The sequence below is a fragment of the Sinocyclocheilus rhinocerous genome, unplaced genomic scaffold (assembly GCF_001515625.1).
Source record: "Sinocyclocheilus rhinocerous isolate Xijiao unplaced genomic scaffold, SAMN03320098_v1.1 scaffold119, whole genome shotgun sequence".
NCBI lineage: Eukaryota > Metazoa > Chordata > Actinopteri > Cypriniformes > Cyprinidae > Sinocyclocheilus > Sinocyclocheilus rhinocerous.
In genome coordinates, this window is record NW_015654491.1 from 875,692 (window position 1) to 900,104 (window position 24,413).

Below are 24,413 nucleotides of genomic sequence, written 5' to 3' on the forward strand. Positions count from 1 at the left end.
AATACTACAGTGAGAATAAAAGTTACGCCTTCTTTCTTTGCGTGAACATTTGGGCGGCATTATGCAAATCTTCCCACATCGTGACGTAGACATGTGGGGGCGTGTTAGAAGAGCCGTTTTTTTTTAGACTTTAGGCTTTTGCAACTTTACTGATCTTCTTTATGCACCAAGAGCTTGCATCACTTCACAGAGAAAGGAAAAACGTCTCTAGGTTACCTATGTAACCATGGTTCCCCGAGGGAACGAGACGCTGCGTCGAGATTCGCTTTGGGAACGCCCCTGCGTGACCGCGTTCGGAAGCCTTGGAGGCCGCCATACTCCTGGCCGAGTGCGCTCTGACCCCCATAGGTGACGGGACGCCAGAGGACTCGTAGGTTAGTGAGATGGCCTCGACCACCCACCTACTCGTAGTATGCTTGGTCGCCGGAGATCCTTTCTTTGGCAGACCAAAGCAAACACACAGCTGATCGATCTGCCTTACGCCACGGGGCAGCTTTGTGTGCGTAAGCGTCCAGTGCTCTAACTGGACAGAGCAGATTAAGCCTTTCTTGACCTACTTCCTGGAACGGAGGAGGACAGAATACCTGAAGTACTATGGGCCCTGGCGAAGAAGTGGGCACCTTAGGGACATACCCGACCCTCGGGTAAAGGAATGCCCTAACCATGCCTGGAGCAAATTCCAGGCACGAAACAGAAAGTGCCTGCAGATGCCCGATCCTTTTAAGTGAGGAAATAGCGGGGAGAAAGGTAGTCTTGAGCGTGAGTACCTTGACTGAAACTTCCTCTGTGGGTTCAAAGGGGGCATTGCATAAGCCCTCCAGAACCACAGCCAGGTCCATGTTGCTTGGAGACACATTATTGATTCTGTTTGAAATGATCTTCAGTGGAGCCAAAAATATACAAAGTAGCAATATTATGTCTAAAATCTACAATGCCATTCAAAAGTTTGGGAGCAGTTTTTAATACTTCAGAAATTAATACTTTTATTCAGCCAAGGATGCACTGAATTGATCAAAAGTGACCGTAAAGACATTTATAATGTTACAAAATATTTGGTACCATTACTTACATTACAAAACTTCATATTCAAAAAATAGTAACAAAAAATAGTAAACTCTTTCAACATTGATAATAATAAAAAGGTTTGAGCAGCAAATCAGCATATTATAATGATTTCTGAAGGATCATGTTACACTGAAGACTAAAATAATGGCTGCTTTGCCATCACATTAATAAATTACATTTTTAAATATTAAAATAGAAAACAGTTATGAAAATTGTAATAGTATTTCACAATGTTATTGTATTTACTGTACATTTGATCAAATAAATGCCGCCTTGGTGAGCATAAGATACTTAAGATACTTAAAAACAAAATATTACCAACCCCAAAATTTTGAATGGTAGTGTTAGTCAGTATTAACTTCCTGTTTATTGAACTGCTATTTAAAAGCAATATTGCAAGCAATATCTCTCTCTGACTTCCTCCTTTCTTCCTGATTCTGCCTTTAACAGACAGAGAGAGTCTTTAAAGACAGTGTTTTTAAAGACTTCCTAAGTGTTTTGTTCTTCAGATCCTGCTTCTAATACAGGAGGCTTCTTGTGGCCTCAGTCATAATGTTCTGCTGAGCTTTCTGAGATGGTGCTGTGAATGAAAAGATGTTTTTGTGAGTGTTTTTTATTTTTGAGTCTGGTATGTGTGTTTTCCATTTGGCAAGTGATGTTTAAATGGATGTCAAAAGAGAAAGACGATGAAACGGTGCACTCTCACAGTGCGTCATGAACGAGCAACACTAAGTGTGTGTACACATACACAAGTTTGTGTGGAAAAGACAGCAGGGGATGGAGATTATCACTCTTTGAGAGTATACACACACAACAACTCTTCGCTTTCCTTCACTATCATTGTGTCATTAACAGCAGTCAGAGCTGCAGAGACACAAGACATACAGCTTTATATTATGATAGAGATCAACAAGCCTGCAGTTTATAACACATTTAGGCTGTTCGGAAGGGAGTACCAGCATACTGCTTACTGCACAAGTCATTATGCATACTACCTACTACTGTCTGTCTGTCTGTCTGTCTGTGCTCAAAAACTTCTTGTTTGCTTCTTGTTCAATTTGCTTAATTAAAATGAGCTAATGCAACAATTCTTGAACACTTTGTCACTAAATTTCATTGCATTCAATCAATTTAAGTTTAATGCAAAAAAATGTTTTAAAAAATGAATGGTCAAATGTCTGTGTGACGAGAGGGGCGGGGCCGAGAGCCGTGGGAACGGAGCGAGGCCGGTGGAGTAATTGCTTTGGGGACATCCAGCAGTATTATAGGATCATGATTCCCTTTGGTTAACCAAGATGTGTGTAAGCCCAGCTTTATCCATTACAGAACTCATCGTGGTGGAGGCCAAAGGTTCCTCCTGCAGAGAGAGGGTGTAACCTGTTAAAAGCAGAGAGAGAGAGACAAGAGAGGGAGAGAGATGGGAGCTGGTGGAGGGGGCTCTGTTTGTAATGAGCTTGGCGTGTGTCCAGTCTCAGAGCTGTGAGCTTAAAACTTTCCGTCAGGTTGAGTGAGGTTACCGTGTGTGTCCGTGTCCATGTGTGTGCTTTAGGTCCAGGGGTCTGATCTCATCTCTGAATTACAGAAACGCTTTCTCCTCATTCTATCCCACCTTCTCATGGTTCCCCTCGCTCTTTACTCTCTTTTTTCCAAGACAATTACTCTCTCCTGTCAGAGCAGGCCCTCGTATTTCTGCCCTTTCTTAAACAGTGCATTTCACCTGCCTACTTGTCTGTCCATCTGTCCATCCTGACTGCTCGCCGCTGGATCGCTCACTGTGCATGATTGTTTCTTGCCTTTTTGTTTTTCCTTCTCGGGTGTCTGTGTTTATGCTCATGTCTGTCCTGTCATCTCTCAGTCGAGCTCATTCTCATTTCCTCCACCAGTGAAATCACTGAGCCGCAAACAAGCCGACCTTAACAAGAAAATCTAAATTCACACCCGTCCTCCTTCACACACATCACGTCACTTCCTGTTTGTTGCTGCCGTGTGTTTTGAGTTTGAGCTCCGTCAAGTTAATTCTTTGTCGTCTAATTTTTTATCTTAAAATCAATTTTATACACCATCATTTTCGTTTCTATAACGTGTGAATATATCCCCTATCGTATTCTACAACTAAAACAATCAGAGCGCCTTGTTATCACTAGTTCTATTTTGACTTCCCGAGTCTGCTATTAGCATATAGCCCGCTAGCATCGCCAGCGTGGTTGCCGATAATCTCGCTTACATTACTAATACTCTATTCACACACATTACCATTGTTTTACTCACTGTTACTTGCTTTAATGGCGGATGTGTGTCTACCTTTGAGTGCAGGTGAGGACACGTTCAAGCTGCATTCGGTGCAGCTCGAGCTGGAGGCCGTGGAGAAGCAGATCCGCGACCTGGTGGTGAGGCAGACCCAGCTGAGAGAGCAGAGAGCCGCGCTGGAATCATCCCAGGCTGACGCTCACAAGTCCGAGGTAAGTATACAGCGCGCTGCTAATTCTCCCACCACCTCTACTCCGTGTGTTTCTCTGCACAGGCCCGCTTGACTCCTTCGCTTATGAGAGAGAGGAGAGGAGAGAGAGTACAAAAATAAAGGAACAGAAATAGATGACAAAAAGGTTTTATGTCATGTAAAATGAGAGATTTATCCCATATTAAAAGAGTTTGCAAGAATTTCCTGTCATGCCTTCACTCAGATCTGACCTGTCTGTTCTGTAAACTCAGTTTAGAGAAGCATTGTGGGCTTTGAGATAAAAGAACTGGCAGAGATAATCTTACACACACACACACACACACACCGGAGACACACTCATTCTTTCCAAAAGCCTTGACAACAGTAATTTTTTTAAAAAAATATTTTGTTGAACGTGTTGACTCATGTAAAAATCCGACATGTTTACTTTTCCTAATGGGACATTTCTCTGCTCTGTATTTTCAGATAAGATGGAGATGTGAGTGTGTGTATAAGTGTGTGTGTGTGTGTGTGTGTGAACTCAACACTTTAAGCCTTTAAAGTTGCGTTACTTTATATCCACCCAAATTTCCTGCTATAGCTTTGACGATGCCTTGTGAAGAGTGTAAATAAAAGACTGATGTCCTAATGCATAAATGCACCAGTAAAATTTCCGTTTTATAGAGAACAAAATGTAAAGGAATCACAGTCGCTCACTGTCCACAACTATGAAAACCTGTATTTTATGAGCCAACCTTGGCTGTACGGACAAGACGGTTAGTGGTTGTGATTGATTATAGTTTATCATGTATCTCTCTGACAGCTTTCTCTTTCTTATTCTTTCTGTCTTTCCTACTTATTGTTCTTTTACCTTGAAACTTTAAAGACAGGGTAAGAAAAGGCTTACAGGTAAAATGCCAACATTTCATACACCACGACATCAAACATGCTCTTCAGGAGGAATCCCTAAAGGGTTAGTCACCTGTCAGAAACCGTTCAAGCTCGCATAAACGAGACTTGACATTCTGAGTTGCCTAAACTACTTTGGAGGGATTAAAGCATTGAACATATGCTAATAAGAGAACACACATAGGACTGCAGTAAAGGGGTCATTGAATGAGAAATCTAATTTTCTTACTGTATTTTCAGTACAAGATTTTTATGTAAAACATGAAGTCAAGTACCCTTTATAGCGCTTTATACAACAGAGATTGTTTCAAAGCAGCTTCATCCTTTTTAAACTGGAGAGTAAGAGAATCAGTGATGCAAAGTTCAAATATGAGGCAAATCAAAATTCTGTTCATATTAGTTTATTTTAACAGGTCTGTTATCATTTATGTCAGACCTTAAAAGGATAGTTCAAAAAACTACCCCAAAAAAAAACAAATTCTGTCATTTACTCACTCTCATTTAAACTTGTATGAGTTTTTTCCTCTGCAAAATGCAAAATGCAAAAAAAAAAAAAAAAGATATTTCGTGTATACAATTCTTTTGAAGTAAATGTGAATTGCAGCATCTAATTAGCTATAATAGACTGGGGTCTGCAATATCTTTTTTTTTTTACTAAATTAATACTTTTATTTAGCAATGATGAATTAAATTCAACCAAACGTGATAGTTCTGCATCATTTCAAACAGATTCTGGGTAACACTTTATTTCGATAGTCCACTTTAGACATTCTATTAACAGTAAGTAACTTTGCAACTACATGTCAACTAGCAGTTAGTAGAGTATTAGTAGACTGTCTGCTTAATATCTTCTAACACTTTCTTTGTCAACATTCTACTAGCCCTAAACCTACCCTAACAGTCTACTCTGAGAGTTAGTAGACATGTAGTTGCAAATTAATGAGAATTAGTTGACATGTAGTTGACATGTAGTTACAAAGTTACTTATAGTTAATAGAATGTCTAAAGTGGACTATCGAAATAAAGTGTAACCAGATTCTGTTCTTTTGAACTTTTATCTTATGAACTTTGATATTTATCACCAAATCAGCATATTAGAATGTTCAGTGTCACATGTCCTTCAGAAATCAATCTTAAAAGATGTTAAAGCAGAAAACATTATTTTTCACATTATTACTGTTTAGACTGAATTTTTTGATCAAATAAATGCAGCCTTGGTCAGCATAAGACACTTCTTTTAAACAAGTAAAAATCTTACTGACCCCACATTTTTGAACAGTTGTGTATATATGACCCCTTCAGTCTGGCGTTTAGTCAATGAACCAGTTGTTTGAAGGATTTTAACTCTGTTAGCCAAATTAGTTAACATACATACAGTTCTGTCACAAATGTTATTCCTGCAAATTACAGATATAAAGTCTCGGATGCACTTCCTGTGATGCTGAGACACAGATGACCTGTACCTGCTGTCACTCATATGATCAGTATCGTACTACTGCAGCGTGTCTGGATGTTTGAACGTGACTTTGTATGCGTTTAATTTTTGAAGCATACATAATGTGCATAAAATGTGTCTAGAAAGTCTCTTCAGGGGTATTTAATTGGATATTTAGCACTCAGTGGCTATAAACACTGTAAATGATATGAAACAATTTGCATTATGCAATGATGTTACATGGAGTACATTTCAAACAACGCTAGTATGCTACATGACCTCATTACATAGGCTACGTTTAATTCAATGGGTGGCTTCCAGAAAAAAAAAATCTTACACTTTAAAGGGCTAGTTCGCCCAAAAATTCAAAAATGTCATTAATTACTCACCCTCATGTCGTTCCAAACCCGCAAGACCACCGTTCATCTTCGAAACACAAATTAAGATATTTTTGATGAAATCCGAGAGCTTTCTGACCCTGCATAGACCGCAAGGGAACTACCACGATCAAGGCCTAGAAACATAGTAAGGACATCGTTAAAATAGTCCATGTGACATCAGTGGTTCAACCTTAATTTTATGAAGCTACAAGAATACTTTTTATGCACAAAGAAAACAGTCTTTGCCACCATTCACGACAGTACCACGACGCATGCGTGTGATGTTGCTGACACGGGAGCCGGCGTTCTGACGTAGAACACGCATGCACTGAGACTTGTTTACAAGCAGAGGAGTCCGAGTTCAAAATAAAACTGTATGAACCCCTCCACTGTGAACATATAGAGCTGTATGAACCAATACAAGCTGTAAAGTAAACAGGGAGTGTTTGTCCGAACTCAACTGGTTTTGCAAGAGAACGCAAGAGTTTTGCGAGTGAACGCAAAGTTTCTCGGGAGAACGCAAAAGATTTGAAAAATATTTTTTCCTCCCACCTCGTATTTTTCCCACCACCATATCCCTTTAGGGGCTCTGTAATATTCTGCACATTTTGACAATGTCATTCTGAGCATATATTTGCATACTGCAAGAAAGTGTGTACACTAGAAAAAAAGGGGAAAACTAAGATGGCACCCTTTCAAAAGGTACTAATATTTACACTTTAGGAACTAATATGTATGTTTAAGCTAGTATTTAGGTGTAAATAAGGTACAAAGATGTACCTTTTAGGTTTTGTACCTTAGGGTTCCACCCCAGTGATAGCTTTTACCTTTTTTCTGCAAGTGTAGTATAGTAGTGTACTATTCTGAACCATTTGTTGTTGTTGTTGTTTTTTTTTTTAACAGCTCTTTATCCCGCTAGAGAGAAAGCTGGGAGTGTGTCCAATGGGCAATGAAGGAACTGATACCTCTCTAATTGGCCTGGCCACACTCCGCCACCTTCACCGAGAGAGCTTCTGTCATTACCGCTGCCAATAACTGACAGCTGTTTTGGTGTGGAAGCAAGGTTTTAAAACACCAGTTGGCCAGCCAGTTTAGGGGGAAAGGGACTATGCAGTTTCATGGTTATTTTTCCTCAAGATGTCTGTCTGGTCCTAGTCTTGTATTCCTGTTGCACATTATGTTTGTTTGTTTCTGTTTGCCTGTGTGCCTGTAATGTGGTATTAAAGCGATTTAAAACATGAAATCAAGTAATTTTACAGAGTTTTTTCTTTGTTTATTGAAGGATCGTAATGATTCTGTAGATACACTGTTAGTTCATTATCAGTAGAAGAAATTTCCATTGTATTCCAGTATGCATAAATGATTATTGTTTGAGTAGAGCATGGCTTTAGCAAAAGCAAGGTCATGTGATTGATTCCCACGATACAGGCATATTGATCAAATGTATGAATACTGAATACAACATGAACCTTGAATGAAAGTTTCTTTGCATACAAGCTTCTGGAAAAAAAAGAATGAATAAATAGGAAATGGACCTTTGCATCAGTAACCAAAAGATTTTCTCTCTTTGTTGTTATGAGACATTTCATACAAACAGTGTAGGCAACTCACTACTGTGTTAAAATCATGTTGGAATGCTAATGAACACCATAAAGGCACAACTTGTAACTGTGAATATTGATGGTACAATTTAGTTTGTGTAGTGTTGATGGAAAAATATCAATAAACTTACTCCACAGCATTTTAGTATTTTTGAGATACTATTATATTTTTTATATTTTTTATTTGTATTTTTATATTTTCCATTTTCATTTTTAAGTTGTAGTGATTTTGTGTTTTTGTCGTCGTGAGTTTGTCTACATTGTTTTTTTTTTAGTTTTGTTTTTACATCGTTAAAATAAAAATGAGAAATGCATTTTTTTTAATGTATTTATTTATTTTAGTTACCATTTATTTTATTTAAAGTCAAGAAAATGTTTTTATGGTTCTAGTTTTGCTTAACTATAATATCCCTGCTCCTTGTTTAGCAGGTTTGTGTGAAACTACAAACCTGTGTGAAACTACCAAACTACATTTCCCATCATTCTCTGTGGCCGATGATAAAATACTCAATTGCACATCTAATGTCGACTGTTTGTTCTTTATTTTGTAATGACCCATATATTCTGACTAAAATTACACACAACTCATTGTATCTGTGATTTCTGAACTCCGAAGTAGGAACTTGAGCATTTCACACAGCTTGTCTGTTGTGAGATCACCTTTAAAAACTTTCACTTTAAACTTCTATCACTGCCACTGATGTAATACGCTGAGCATGTACTGCAGGCCCTGAGAGTGAGAGATCTTCCCATGAGAGTAAACACTTTCACCCCATAGAGGCACTTAACATTAAAAAATGCACCGCAACATTATGAGACCAGACAATGCGACCCTGTTCCTAGTGTGCATTTGGAAGCATCACTTCTCTGATGTAAAGAAATTCATCCAGCCCAAGAACACAACAAAATTGTGCCTTGTGGTCCAAGCCATGGCTGATGTTGTTTATGTATGAGGTTTATGAACAGAGTGTGCGCTGGAGCAGAAGGATGTGGCTCAGGCACACGGTAAAAGTGCTGATGTTACCCCAGAGGGGCATTTAGGGAATATGGTGGTGAGAAAGAGTGAGGTGAGGAGAGTAGAGATGGATGCTTTTGTGGTTCAGGTAAATGGGACTTAGTCTGGTTTAGTAAACTTGTAATACAAATGGTCAGCTGAAGAACTTATTTTCTTGTATAATGCAACATTCTTTTGTGTTTTACAGGAATTGGATACACACGTTTCACAAAATAATAAGTTTCCTTAAAAATATATACACAAATCTTATAAAACACTGGGAAAAACTTCAGTATTTGCTGAGAATATACTATTCTTGTCACTCCGCTTGGCATGTATTTACTTTTTAAAACCGTTTTTATTTAATTGTATTCTGTATATAAGTGTTTGTGACAAATAAGATTTTGAATCTTTACACACAGCCGTCAGAGCCAATGATCCAGTAAGAATCACACACAAAGGTATATTTACACATTTAGCAACAATTAGGGGGGAAAAAGGATTTTAGTTGTAGTGAAAGCAAAGAACAATAGCCCTCAGGGTAGTGTTGTATTTAATTTTTGATAGGAATGAAAACAAGAGTGGATATTGTACAATACTTTCAATTGATTTTACTGTTGTTTACAAACATACTCAGCTGATGAAACATCTTTCAAAATAATAATAATAATAAAAATAAAAAAATAATTGTGAGTTGTGAAAATTATATGATCTAGGACTTTCATACAGTGAGTGCCATTGTAAAAACTTTCCTCAGCCTCACAGCCACAGTCTATTCCTCACAGCCTTGTTGTCATCAGTTTTAAATTGGAGTCTAACCTGACTAAGATCTATATGAAGTTAAAGCATTACTGTAATAATATTTTGAAACAATAAGTAACAATATTGTTATCTGTAAGTTTGGTGCTATATAAATAAAGTTTTACCTACTTTTTAATACAGTCATGCAGTGGCCAATAGAGGGAAAAGTTGGTTGATCTATTAAGGTCATTATTTATTTGTTTGTTCGTATTATAAAGACATTAAAAAGGTTATTTGTGTGTCTTAAAATAAAAAAGATGGTGTAACTAGATTGTACAAGAAAAAAGTTAAGAATTTTGAAGAAACCTTGTTTAGCATAATTATTATTATTTTAAAATTAGAAGAATGTGAATAATTAGTTGTTTTTTTTAACGTTTTTCTGCCTTTTTTCCTCCTTGTGCTCTTGCATGTTCCATTTCTTCTTTTTTTTATTTCACTGAGCAATAATGTAACATAGATATTTAAGACAATGGATAAAAGTATCATTTTGGTTGTGTTTGCATGAGTGAGACGTCTTAATCTGCATTATTATTGTTTTTTTAAGGACTCTCAATTAGAAATGAGCACAAAGTTGTGCATGGAGTTTTGAACTGCACCAAAAGTGTAAATTGTGTGAAGGAAATAAGAACATGTTGCTGAAATTACATTTTTTTTCCCCCAGCACATTTGCATGAGTAATAATGCCTTGGTGTATGGCTACAGTCAATTGAAAAATACTGTAACCACACAAATATTTTCCAGTCACTGCATTTATATCAAAGCTTAGGAGAGCATTTTTTTCCCAGTGGTGTTGCTTCAGGATCCAGATTTGGCACTTTAACCTGCTGTTTGTGAACCATTGACTTAAAAAAATGCCAATTATAGTTTATAAAAGATAGGAAAAATCTATTTAAAGGCCTTGATGTCTGCATCGGAAGGGCATGGCCGCACTCTCCCTGTTAAAGTGGCAGTGTGGGTGCGTGCATGTGATGCTGTCATATCCGGTTGAGACTGACAGCTTTGATATTTATGACGTAGGCTGATGAAAGAGAGCATTCGGCACTCTGCATGAGTGCTGTGTGTGTGTGTCTATGTTGATTGCTGGGCTATGATAGGTTCACTGTTGGTGGTCTTCTAAGACTTAGTGCACACATCTCTCTAAACCGCTAATAAGGTCATACTGGCCACACAAGCATGTATATACACACACACACACAGTCCTCTCTAATCCACAGCCTCACACAATAACACAAATTATATATAATTTAGCTATTTCTAAAAGAAACAAGATAATTTGCTTTTGTCTGCTAAACAGCACGTAATGCTCTATTCAGTATTCAACTCAAATCGTACTCTTCCCCACATGGACAATTGTTACGTTCTAAAAGATTCAGGGAGTATGTATTGTAGTATATTCATGATATACACAATGCAACAGACTTAATATTCTTGAAACATTTTTATATTATCAATGTATCCTGGAGTTCTGCTCAAAGTCACGTTACAGTTTGTCACGTGGAGCTTGTTGGTGGTGACATTTAGATTTGTAAAAATCAAACTCTGGCTTTTTAGTGTGAGTTTTTGACCCATGCTCTTTTCACTTTGCTTACTGTCAGACAGTTAAACAGTTATTTGCTGAGAGTGAGACAGACAGAGAGAGAGAGAGAGAGAGATGTTCCTAAATTGTCTGAAAAAGATTGCATGCAAGTGCTACTGGGGGAGAACAGTTATTCATCTGCAAAATTAATACTTTATATTCAACTTTTAATATACTTTATATTCACAACTTTAACTGTATTCATGAGTTGTCTCTATACATAAGTACATTAGAATTTTCTTAAAACTGCATTAATAATAATCATAATTAAATTAAATAAATATTAGTAATTTAACATGAATTTAGTATTGTCATTTTTCCTTCATTTCTATAATAGAATTTTCTTAAAAAGTATTAATAATAATCATACTAATTAAATCAAATAAGCATTAAAAAAAATCAATCATTTTCCTTCATTTAAAAGTTTGCACATAAAGAAATTTAAATAGTAAATTATTATTATTATTATTATTATTATTATTAATGCAGTTTTAAGAAAATTATATTGTTATTTGTCCTGCAGTGCCTATGGATAAATGCTAGAAGATCTTCTATATCCTTAAACATACTTTCTTATATTCTGAACAAAAGTTGGTTCATTCCACATTCATTCAGGTCAGCCACGAGACTGCAACTTTTCACTGCTGTCTTTCCCTCTGTCTCCCTCTCTTTCTCTCTGTCTGACTTTCATTCCTTTTACTTATGCCCTCTTCCTCTACCCTCTCTCACTCTTAAGCTTCTGAATCTGTCAGGGCCTCGAGAGGCTTAATCAGTGTCAGAACGGCCTTCACCAGAGCCTCCAGCTGTGGACATATTAGTTTACACACACACACACACACACACACACACGTGTGTGAGGATATGTCTTTTGTTTCCCTGCAGAGGAAATTGTTCAAACTACTGGACACAGAATTAGACTGTCTAAGAGGATGCTGAAGGGAAGCATAGGGGCAGAACATCACCAGAGGACTCACCATCTGCACACATATAATGCAGCTGCATGAATACAATTTTGAACCTTTGCCAAAGTTTGTCCTTGGTAGAACAACCATCTACCAGCGTTGTTGAAAATAATGCATAAAATGCATAGCATGTTGATGCATAATCTAAATGTGAGGACCTGTGAGATTGAAACGTGAAGGGCTATATAGGAAATGTTTGGTGAGCGCAGGGCACCCTTCAGTGGACGATAGAGAAACTGCACTGCCTTTTCGGATTAAAAATGATTCCTGTGCTTCTTTGTGGCCTCATATAAATTACTTTCCTGTATCGCGTGAATCTACAGCGACACGGCAAAATAAATAATATGGAATCCTGAATGTGAGTTTGCAGTGTGTATTAAATGTGATTCAATTACAAGACCGTGTATCGCGAAATAATGGCAAGAAACGTCTTTAAGTTGTCCTGCGCTCACAAACAACATAAAAGGTGACCAAAGTAGTCCGATCCGCGAATAAACCGCTATTATTTTACCGAATCAAAATTGTACAGCCTAACCACAGTAGATCGATTCCGGAACTAATGATTCTTATGAGCCGGTTCTTTTTTACTGAATCAGAAATCTGAATCACCAATAAATGACTCGCGGTTCTTTTAAGGGAATAAATATGAAGGTAGAATGACGTCAAAAAGATTTGCATGTGCAGGGTAAGAGTTGTGGAAGTGTACATAAGACCGTAAGCGTAAATTAAATTTGCATGCGCAAGAGAAGCTTTGTAAAGGTGTAAATCGTGTTTCAAGCGCAAGAAAAAAATATTTGCAGCATTTTACTGTTACTCGTAAGTGTAATTCATGTATTGTGAAACAGCAGCTTCATGCTAACGCAAAATAAATATGATCTGCATGCTTCTGACTTCCATTTTTCCGCGCTTACACTTTTGGCACGTTTTTGTCGCCAAAAGACGGTCAAAAGCACTGCAAGCCTGTGAACAGTGATTTGCAAGCGAAAACAACAGTTTAAAGAACTGCAAAACGGATTGACTGCATAGAACCAATCTGTATGTGTAAAAAAACAAACTGTTGCAAATGTCTAAATGACTTGTTGTACATGTGGGGCAAAAAGTTCCCGAAATAAACCGATATGTACAGCTCCGTCTCTCTTTTCTCTGCGCTTACAATTTTGGCACGATTCTCTCACCGACTGAGTTTTGCGAGCGTGAGGGGGAGGGCGGGTCCTCCTTCTTCTTGTAGCCAATCAAATGAGCCTCTCGCTGACTCAATTTACTCTTATCTGATTGGTCCAATAAACACACAGTAAAATGCTGCAAATATTTTTTTCTTGCGCTTGAAACACGATTTACACCTTTACAAAGCTTCTCTTGCGCATGCAAATTTAATTTACGCTTACAGTCTTATGTACACTTCCACAACTCTTACCCTGCGTATGCAAATCTTTTTGACGTCATTCTACCTTCATAATATGAACATAGTTTACAGGGCGGCCACTGTACTGCGAATCTGCGAATTGCAAACAGATGACTCTTTGGTTGTTTTGAGTTTTTCAAACACGACGTGCCAATGTAGTTTATCACAAACAAATGACTTATTAGCCGATTCTTCTAATGAGTTGTTCCTTGACTGAATTTTTAAGCGACCTCTGAATATTACTTCTTTTATTTTGCTATAGTAGGCTATTTAATCATTTATTTGTCTCTGTTCCTTATTTGTCTCTGTAAAGCGACCTTGGGTGTTGGAAAGACGCTACATAAATAAAAAAAATATTATTATTATTGTTGTTGTTGTTGTTGAATCGTTTAGTCGTTTAGAGCGGTCACTGAATTACCTGCCTGACTCACTCACTGAACTGCAAGTAATAATTTGTTTTCAGTGATGCGTTTATCGAAAATGTTTTGTAGCATATGTGCCACGTCAGTATCAAGAACGAAATTGTTTTTTGGTTTGTTTTTGTTTGTTTGTTTGTTTGTTTGTTTGTTTGAAGGAATGAAGAGTGAACGGGGTCTCCCCCCGCTGCACTCAATCAATCATGATGATCTTAGGAAAGAAACTGTTGATGAATGTCTTCTGTTCGTTTTGACCTTTATGTAGGCCTACACACAAAGTGTCTGCAGGTAACGTATGATTGTGTATACACCACACCCACTCACAGAATAATAGTGTCTACTGAATTCAGTGATTGTCAATAAGATAATCATCTGAAGTGAAGCTGATTTAATCAAGACACGATGTCAGCCTGACCACACAGTGACTGCTATTCAACAAAATACTGTTATTTAAAACCGTTTTTCTTTATTTTGTAATTCTAGAAATGTGTGGTCAATCATAACATCAAAGAGATTGTCAGTTTCCACTTATCTCATATTTTCAATCTACTAAAACAACGGGGATTCATCAAGTGCAGATGATAAGCGCAGGTAAATGATCTATTGGTCAGACGTGCAAATTTGAATATTACTGTCCCTACTACATATTAATCGGGTCATTCAGACGTTGCTTAGTAACTTTCCGAGAGCGTCCAGTCACGTAAGCTAATTCATCTACATGAGCCAATCAATGACCAGTAGAGCTCCCAAGCCCCGCCTCCTATGCTAATGTGAATCCTCGCTGAAGGGTCTCGTTGAATGTGAGCGCGTTTGCGGTGTGTACAGCCGCTGTACTATTACACACCAGAGGAGTATCTGGAACATACTATGAGTTACTTTATTTGAAATGCAAAGCTACTGAAGACCAGAATCAGGATATTTTTGCTGGATTTTATTGTGTGAACATCGCTGTGCTGAAATGGGTGGCCAGGTAACCCGTACCTCTTTAGGTGAGTAGGCTAACAGTAAAATTGCGGCTTTTCATAATAATTTCGAAGAACTTGTTTGATCTAATATATGAATATAAGTTATCTGAATTATTTTTTGGAAATTATATGAAGAATTTGTCGGCATTTTCCTCAAATTATCTGAATGAAAATTAGTTGTTGTTTTTTCTTCATTATTATAAAGACGTTATTGTAACTTAAACATAGCCTACTTGTTGCTCAGAGTCCAGAATCACTTTATTCTCTTCTGTTTCTCCAATATAAATGCATTTCAGATGGTTTGGGTTTTTGTCTGTGACAATGGTTTGTACTGTAGATCAATACTGATCAACAGTTTGTCTTTCAGGGATCCATTGTTTTTATATAAAGCTAATTAAAGTTACTATAGAATAACTCTAACCCTAACCTTAAAGAAAATGTTTAAATTTTTTATAATTAAATTAATAATAAAAACATTATTTGCATGATTTAGCATTACTTTTGAGTGATTTTTAATGTCCTCAAAGGGAAATTTTTTTGTGCCTATAATAGTATATCCCCACACACATACACATAGTTTTAAATCTGACAGTTATATAGGTTTTACTCTTTCTTGCTGTGAACAAGAAAAGTAGGCATAATAGAGCATTTCAGGTTTATACCCACTCAGTAAACTAAGCTGACACTGAGTCAACCTGACACTTAAGCCTGCTATTGCATACAGCACTGAGAGAGAGAGAGAGTCCACACATATAATGGGACATGACATTAGTATCAAGAGAACATCCCTAACATCTCTCTAAACCAAGAGGAAAAACAAGAGATATTGAAATGTGATTAGTGATTAGACTGTTGGTTTGTGTGGGGCACTTTTTGTGAAGACCAGCAACTGCCCCTACAAAATAATGTCTTAATGAAAAGATAAAAATGCGAAATGTTTTCTTTGAGGATTAGGTTTAGGTTTATGGGATAGTAAATGTATTTTGATCAGTCAAACAAAATGTAGTGAAAATCAACACTATGAAAACAAACACATTTGTTGGTTTTCATGTATTTGTCATGACATAAAGGTCAGGGGTTTGTTGTTGGAATATTATTTTTATTTATGTCCCACTTGGCTGTGTGTGTATACACAGTGTCTCATGATTCCCATATAAACACTTACACAAATACACTCACACCTGCAACTGCATGTCCTCATTTGCCCACACAGAGATCATGCAGATAAATAAATGGACCGTTTTGCAGTTCCAAATAACTAATAAGGTTAATTTGTTTATTTGTTTGCTTGTTTTTGTTCTGGTCAGTCCAATAATTCAGGTTTGTACCAGCTCCACTACAACAAATACTTGAGCAATGAAAAATTATTTTAGCAACATTTTTGTTATATCAAAAATAAGTATATTCATATTTTTCAGTAAATGTTTTCTTAATCAAAAATATGTAATATGTATCTTGCAGCAATAACTATAAATTATATACTACTTTAGGTTGAAAATGATAATGTACAAACTGAAGGGTGACATGATTCATTTTTAACACATTCAAACTGATGCTTTCAAAATTATTGTGAAACATTCTTAAACATCACAATTGTGAGACATAACCTTGGTTAGCAAGCTAAACAACTTTACTCTGGTAAAATATTTAAATAATGACAATTCATAACAGCAGTGTTCAGTAAATTAAAGTTTGCAAGGCATAAAAACGTAGAAATGATCAATGAAAGTAGTAGAGATGTTGACTTTCTAGTGTGTGAGTATTTGTGTGTGTGGACACATAACCTCATTTTTGGCACCCTGAATAGCAGAAACTTGCATTCTATCTCTCTCTCTATCTCTGTGTCTCTTTTGTTGTCTCTTTGTTCTTGATAAAGGTTTTCATTCAGAGATGGTAGCCACTGTCCTTTCTCTGTTCTGTAAACCCAGCACAAAGCTCTTAGAAAGAAAAACAGTGCCAGTCAGAATTTACATTGTTGTGAGTGCCTGTTGAATAAATAAATATCCGCATCTTTTTTTTGTCCATCTCTCAGATGGAGGAACCCTTCGCTGCCACCCCTTGAAGGTGAGCATGTGCCCACAGCTGCCAGCCCCCCCGCCGCTCTGTTTCCATGCCAACACGAAAGGCTCTCAAATCATGATGGACAAGACGCAGCGCAGCGTGCGCCGAATCGCCAGCTTCTGTAATGCCATCTCCTTCACCAACCGGCCAGTCAGAATCTATGAACAGGTCCGGCTCAAGGTATGGTTACTTAACTCTCACCCATTTCCACATGCCATCCTGTAAAGCACTTTGTGTGGTCCAAAAATTGCCCTCACGTATCCCTCTTTCATATCACTCCATCTCAAACTTTCCTGAGAAGGGGAAAACAGATAGAGAATGCTAGAAATGCTAACATGTGAGGTAGTGCTGTTATCTTGTTCTGGTGAATGAGGTTGTTTGGAAATGAAAAAAACAAGAATCTGTTGGTCTCCATTTATCGCATCACACTTGTCACACATTAACTTTATCATTTTTTTCTACAAATATGTATAATTTTAGCTAACTCTCTTGATTACACTCATTTTTGGTCTCTTCGTTTAGATCACAAAGAGACAGGGATGTTGGAGTGGTGCCCTCCGAGTGGGTTTCAGTACGGTGGATCCATCTGATTTAAGTTCAGCATGGCTGCCACAGTTCACCTGCCCAGATCTAGTTAGCAAAAGGGGATTTTGGGCCCGAGCGCTTCCTGAGGAACAATGTGAAGAAGATACCATTCTGTCCTTCTGGTTGGATAACACAGGGCGAGTGTTTTACCGGGTTAACGGCGGCCCTCCGATCTTCTTCTTCGGCGGTGTACCTGCCGGAGAGCCGGTTTGGGCGATCATTGACATTTATGGGCTGACACGTGGAGTACAGCTACTTGGTAAGTTCACATTTCTCTCACATGAAATATCAGATTTTACAAATGTATAATGTCTTTTTATGTTCTAAACCAAGCAGTCATCAAACTGCCTGAAGCTGGTTAGCTGGACGTCTCTGTGAAGTAACTCTCTACACAGATCAGATGACGTTCCACTCAGAGTTTGCTCGAGTGGAATTGCTGAGCCCTGGTTGGCATGTAATGTGGGCCAGTATCTGAGCTGCGCTTCATTGAGCACGTGCTAATCGCTTGATGAGTTGTAAAGTTCACAGAGGCCGGTGTGTTTTTGCTGTGCCGAGCATGTTTAAACAATTTAAATTCACAACATTTAAAAATAGAATTCTAGATTTATCTTTTAGAATTCTTATCCTAATTACAAGAACTGCCCAATGGAAAAAGATGGGAGAGATTGGAATGGTTGCCTAGCAACACTTTCACTTTTAAAATGAAAAACATATGCCGAGGAATTACAGAATGCTGGCAAAGTGAGAAAAAAATTTGTGTTGGAACAAAATCAATAAACCTAGTTGAATGGAAAATAATTATTCTATTCATAATTTAGTTTTAGTGAGATTCTATAGGAACAAGGTCAGGTTTAATTAAGCCAATTAAGCATGCCTTAATCATTGTTTATTTGTTAAGGCATTGGTAACGCATTCAGATTGAGAATACAGTTGTTGTTTGGTATTATTATTCTTTTTTTTTTCACTTAAAAAATTGGCTGCTGTAATATGGTCAAAGGTTGACAGTATTTAGGAAACTTTTGAAATTTTAGCTTGTCAAGTTGACTGTACCCATCCATTTGTCCTTCTATCCTGACAATTGCTCCAGTCCCTGCTGCACAGAAACACCCCCATAACAGGACATTACCACCTCCATGCTTTACTGGAGGAATGCTGTTATTTGGATGGTAAGCTGTATTGGATTTCCGCCAGACATATTGTTTGGTGTTGAAGCCAAATAATTAAATTTTATTCTCATCTGCCTCAGAATCTTCAAAGTGCGTTTTGTTGTGACTGCATGTGGCCTTTCTTGAGGAGTGGCTTTTTTCTTGCAACCCTCCCATACAAGCCACATTTGTGGAGAATTTTGTGATATTGTTGTCACATGCACACAATGACCACTCTTTGTCATAAATTCCTGCAACTGCTTCAGAGTTGCTGTAGGCCTCTTGGTAGACTCTCTGACCAGTTTCATCCCGACTCTTTCATCCAGTTTGGAGTGACGTCCTGATCTAGGGAGGCTCTGTGTTGTACCAAATACCTTCACTGTGCTTCTAGGCATTGATAAAGCCTTTGAAAAAAATTTGTATCCATCTCCTGACTTGTGCCTGTCCAACCCGGAGATCTTTTGACAGTGCCTTGCCACCCATAGTTGATTGTTTGCTTCACTTGCAGTACCAATGACTGAAATGCTCCAGGAAAGCTCTTTTCATGCTGAGCTAATCAAGTGACCACAGCTGATCACAGCTGAAAGTCAAATGGCTTTGTGTGCCACTTGAGAAGGTGATTGAGTTTACAAGTCATTTTTAGGAGGGAGTGATCCTTTTTCCCAACTCAGTGTTTGTTTGTTTTTTTCTGACATGTCTATGTTATATCGTTCACTTGGATGTTATAAGTTGCTCTGAGTAAATGCAGCTGGATAAAACAAAAACTGTGTCCGTCTTCATTTCAGGCTGCAAAACCCACTGTAAAAACAAAGTAAATGTTCACCATTCAAAAGGTGAATGAAAAATTTTGATTATTGTGAACTATTATTACAATGTAAAATACTATTGTCATATATTTTAAAATATAATTTATTCCTGTGATGGCATTGGCAAAGCTGAATTTTCAGCAGCTATTATTGCAATCTTCAGTGTCAAATGATCTTTCAGAAATCATTCTGATTCTGATTTGATGCTCAATAAACATTTCTTTTTACTTTTTCTTTTTGCTTAATATTTTTTTGTGGAAACTACTTGATCAACATGATTCATTAAAATGAATCAAACTTACCAATACTGATGTTTAAATGAACATGTTTGATTTGGACCTCATTTGTCTCAGCTACTGTATAAGCCTCTGTTTGCAAAAAATAGCAATGTAGCATTTTGTCACATTACACTGCTGCTTGTTGGAAAAAGTAGCTTGATACTGAAGAAGTTACATTGTTTTGAACAGAGCTGAGCTGTCATACTACAAAAAATGAACCTAATTTAGTAGCATTGCTACTTTTAGTTAATTGCTCCCTTACACTTGTGTTGTAAACACTTATGAAAAACAAAGCTACAGTAATAGAAAAATAAGTTGTTTTCATGTGCTTTTGTACAATTCTAATACATTTTAGTGAATGCATTACTATAACATTTTAAACAGGTCTCTCTCTCTCTCTCTCTCTCTCTCTCTCTCTCTCTTACATTTGAGTAAAAATAGTCAGTGTTTCCACAGAGTCAGATAGCAGTGTCTTAGCAGTGAGAACGGGGTGTGTTCAAAAGCATAGACAGCATGTATGTGTATCATACAGCTTTCAGCTTTCAAACCTACTAGAGACGTAAATACACATATACACACCCAGTTATATTTTGCTTCTTATCTAGCTATAGCAACATCCACTATGTGTATTCAAGCCTATTTTCAGTTGCACTTTGCCTCTGTATAAATACACATACATAGTAGGTATAGAGATGTCCACTAATCATGCTGCGAGCAATCCGCACATGCTGTGCTCTCTCACATTTCCTCTGCTTCCAAAATATGTTTATAGTCAGATGGCCAGATGCCGTGACTAAAATCACCTCCTGTTCTCATTAATGTAGATCACACCACATCTGGCATTCAGTCAAAGTGGTTCAGTGCTGGGTGGAAGGTCCCTTGTACTGTAGGTCATCACGCATTACCTACATGTGCATTGTTTTGTAAAAATAAAATGCATGCTTTATATAGATAGAGTATTTTTATACTTTAAAAATTAGTATGACACAGAAATATTTTAAAATATTGTACCAATGCACGTTTCCTTCCTTTTGATCTTCCGTTTCCGTCCCCAGTGTCACAGAAGCTTCGATGTCTCAATAATTCCTGTTCAGACTAGTCAGCGTCAGCTAAAGGCAGTTCAGTGGATGACAGCGACGTCAAGCCCGGAAACTAAAAACAACCGAGAGGAACATCTACCGCGTCTGAGAATGTTTCTGCTGATGCGGCTGCAGTGAAAGTTATAGCAGACCAGTAATTTCCATCACTGAAGCTCTGGTGTTCTCATCAGCGGCTGTCCACTGTGGATGGCCAGTGGCAACGTTTTTACTGACTGAGGTCAAAATGAAAAATCACCCAGTACAATTATACTGATGCTGCTGATTGCAGGCTACATGAGCAATAGATTTTTATGAAGAAAATATGAATAGTGCTTTTGCATGTTGTGGATGGTTGCCAGGGTGTTGCTATTTTTTTTTTCCATCAATCGATCCATCAATATCAGAAAATTTAGAATAAATTAATATTAAAATAATATAATTTAAAATTAGTTTATAATAGTGTAAACAGTACTGTTCAAAAGTTTGAGGTCGGTAAGATGTTTTTTTTTTTTTTTAAAGTCTTATGCTCACCGAGGCAGCATTTATTAAAAAATACAGCAAAATAGTAAAGTTGTGAAATATTATTTCATTTAAAAAACTAACAAAAAAATAATTTATATTTATAAAATATATTTATATTATATTATATTATGTTTATTATATTATTCCTGTGGTAGTGTAAATGTAAAAATAGGGGAAATGATACTGCACAAATAATTTTTATGTGGTTGCTAGTGTTTTCTGGTTGGTTGCTAGGCAGTTGTCTTCCCTTCTTAAATAATTATTACCTATATGAACTAATATAATATAATTTTAATTGTAAATATTTATTCACCTTTTTAAATTATTGCTCTGGCATAATGTGAAGGTGTTTAGATTTGTTTTATTTTTTCCTTTATCCAATTTTACATAAGTAACTTTGGTAACACTTTATTTTAAGGTGTCCTTGTTACACTTGTTAGATGTACATACTATTATAATAACAATTATGCATAATTACATGCAAGTAACCCAAGCCAAACCCAAATCCTAACGCTAACCATATAAAATAAAGTGTAACTGTAACTTTAATTGATTTTTGATTATAATTAATTTATAATATAATGTAATATTATATAATTATTTTAATTATTTGTTTACTTTTTGTACTGAACAGCCATGTTTGACATGATAAAAGGTTTTATATTATATTATATTATGTTTATTATATTATTCCTGTGGTAGTGTAAATGTAAAAATAGGGGAAATGATACTGCACAAATAATTTTTATGTGGTTGCTAGTGTTTTCTGGTTGGTTGCTAGGCAGTTGCCTTCCCTTTTGAAATAATTATTACCCACCAAGCAGAAAAATGTAAGTTCAACCACTTGGAAAAATAATTGCATGATCCTGATTATGAATGCAGTGTGTATGTGTTTTCCAGACAGTAAGATGGAGCCAGCTGAATATCTCTGTCCTACTGTGACTCATGAAGGCATGGATGAGTGGCATCTGTCAAGCAGCTGCTCTGAGCTTGACCTCCAGGAAGATCTGTCATCCTTCTCAAATTCTCCAAACGCTCTAAACTCAGTGCTGTCACGTCAGCTCAACGATGACTTGCATTTCCACTGTGTCCATGGCAACGGTCTGCGTCTACTGACTGAACACATAGCGGTGCGTTGGTATAACAGACGTGAGGATTGCGCTCTGGCGTTCACTCATCGGCCGTTGCGCTGTGGAGAGTGTGTGTTCCTAAAGGTCTCGTTAAGGTCTTCTGCTCTGAATGGATTTTTGTCTTATGGATTCACTTCCTGTAACCCAGCCCATATTAACCCAAAGCACCTGCCGGTTAATCCAGATGACCTGATGGACCGCAAAGAATTCTGGGCTTTTAGCTGCCTGACTTCACCGCTTGTGGGCGGGGATATCATCGGTTTCCGGGCAACTGCAGAAGGGGAGGTGCTTGTGAGTCATAATGGAGGCAGGGCCTGCAGAGAGATATGTGTGGATAACTCCACTCCTCTGTGGATGATCTTCCATTTACAGCCACACATCAAGCAAATCAGCATACTGGGTAAAAAAATACAATTAAAAAAAAGTATTGCTCTTGCATAAGGTGATGGTTTATTATTATTTTTTCCAACTTTTCATAAGTGACTTTGATTATTGATTATAATTAAATTATTCTGAACAGCCATGTTTATGACATGATAAAAGGTATGATTTGTATTTAATATTAGTTGTGTAGGATTAATGCATTTTTAATTGTTGCTCTGGCATAATGTGAAGATGTTTATGATTGTTTGTTTTTTCCCTTATCAAACTCTTCATAAGTGACTTTAATTGATTTTTTATTAAAATGAAATTATAATGTAATATCATTTTAATTATTAGTTTATTTATTATTATTTGTGCAGGGTTAATGGATTTTTAAATTTTTTTTCAAGGCACTTCTTGTGGTTACTCTCCATCCTGTTCAGAAGTACAGAGGTCCATCTTTAGTGATGCCAGTCACCTCTCAGCCAATCAGATTACCAGTACAGCAGTCAGGGGCTTTACGGACAGCTTTCAGTCCCACTCACAGTATCTCAGCAGTTCTGCAGGTGCGTTCCTGTCTTTCATTCTTTTATTTTCTATTAATTTGTTGATTTATCAAATTCCTCAACTAAAAATATAATTTCTCATTGCTGTTTTCTCTGTGATTGCTGTGGTCACCAGGGACAACATTCGGTTCACTGTCCTCAGAATCTCCCAGTACCCCATCATGCCGTGCGATTACTAGTGAGGAGTGTTTGATTTGCTGCGAGAGGGCAGTGGACTCAGTGCTGTACACATGCGGACACATGTGCATGTGCTCCGTCTGTGGTGGGAAGCTAATGGAGATGTCAAACCCGTCTTGCCCCATGTGTCGCAGCCCAATCAGAGACGTCATCAAAATATTCCGCAGCATGTAACCTGGAAACCACCTCTCCGACAAACAGGATCACAGTACCTGGGTGAATCTCGTTCCCACAATTCCCACAAGCCCATTTAAAAGACTGCTTGTTTGAGCTCAGCAAGGAAGAGGTACTAAATGACTGCTTAATGTACTAAATGTCTGACCAAAAATGCTGAGAGAACCCAGAAGTAACTGCTTAAGTGAATGGCACAACATCCCAGATACTATAAATCTCTATTGACAAATGGCTAGATGTGCATAATGGGAAATCAAGCTACTATGAGACTAATTCAGATTTTCAGTAAACTAGTAACTTCATACAAAACTGTTCACATGTTTTTAAATGTTTGTTCCCACACTATTCATATTTATCAAGAAATAAATATTTCTTTAACTTGTATATGTTCATTCAATCCAGAATCAGAATCTGAAAACTACATTGCGGATTTGATGTGTTGGTAAATGTATTTTTTGCAAAACATTAAACAGAAAAACGAAAAAAATGTTTTACATACCAAAGTAGACATTCACAGAATTGTAAGTGCCAATAACTTTTATGTTCAATGTGGAATTAAACTAAAACTCTAATGCTACCCAACA

At 37.2% G+C, this 24,413-nt stretch overlaps 1 protein-coding gene across 5 annotated transcripts in view; it reads left to right on the forward strand.

The window, feature by feature from the left end:
* The window catches only part of LOC107717071 (E3 ubiquitin-protein ligase NEURL1-like), a 26,713-nt gene extending 2,547 nt beyond the window's left edge, over positions 1-24,166 (forward strand). Inside the window, exons 1-6 of one of the 5 annotated variants that reach the window (XM_016523712.1) lie at positions 14,205-14,266; positions 16,976-17,184; positions 17,527-17,848; positions 22,320-22,949; positions 23,323-23,478; positions 23,594-24,166. In XM_016523712.1, coding sequence (XP_016379198.1) covers positions 17,014-17,184; positions 17,527-17,848; positions 22,320-22,949; positions 23,323-23,478; positions 23,594-23,829 — 1,515 coding nt within the window. In that variant the 5' untranslated portion in view covers positions 14,205-14,266; positions 16,976-17,013 and the 3' untranslated portion in view covers positions 23,830-24,166. Of the gene's footprint in view, positions 1-14,204; positions 14,267-14,792; positions 14,968-16,216; positions 16,264-16,562; positions 16,582-16,975; positions 17,185-17,526; positions 17,849-22,319; positions 22,950-23,322; positions 23,479-23,593 lie in introns of those variants that run through there. The other 4 variants (XM_016523711.1, XM_016523714.1, XM_016523715.1 and 1 more) reach the window with 4 other exon arrangements.
* Positions 24,167-24,413: the final 247 nt, after the last annotated feature.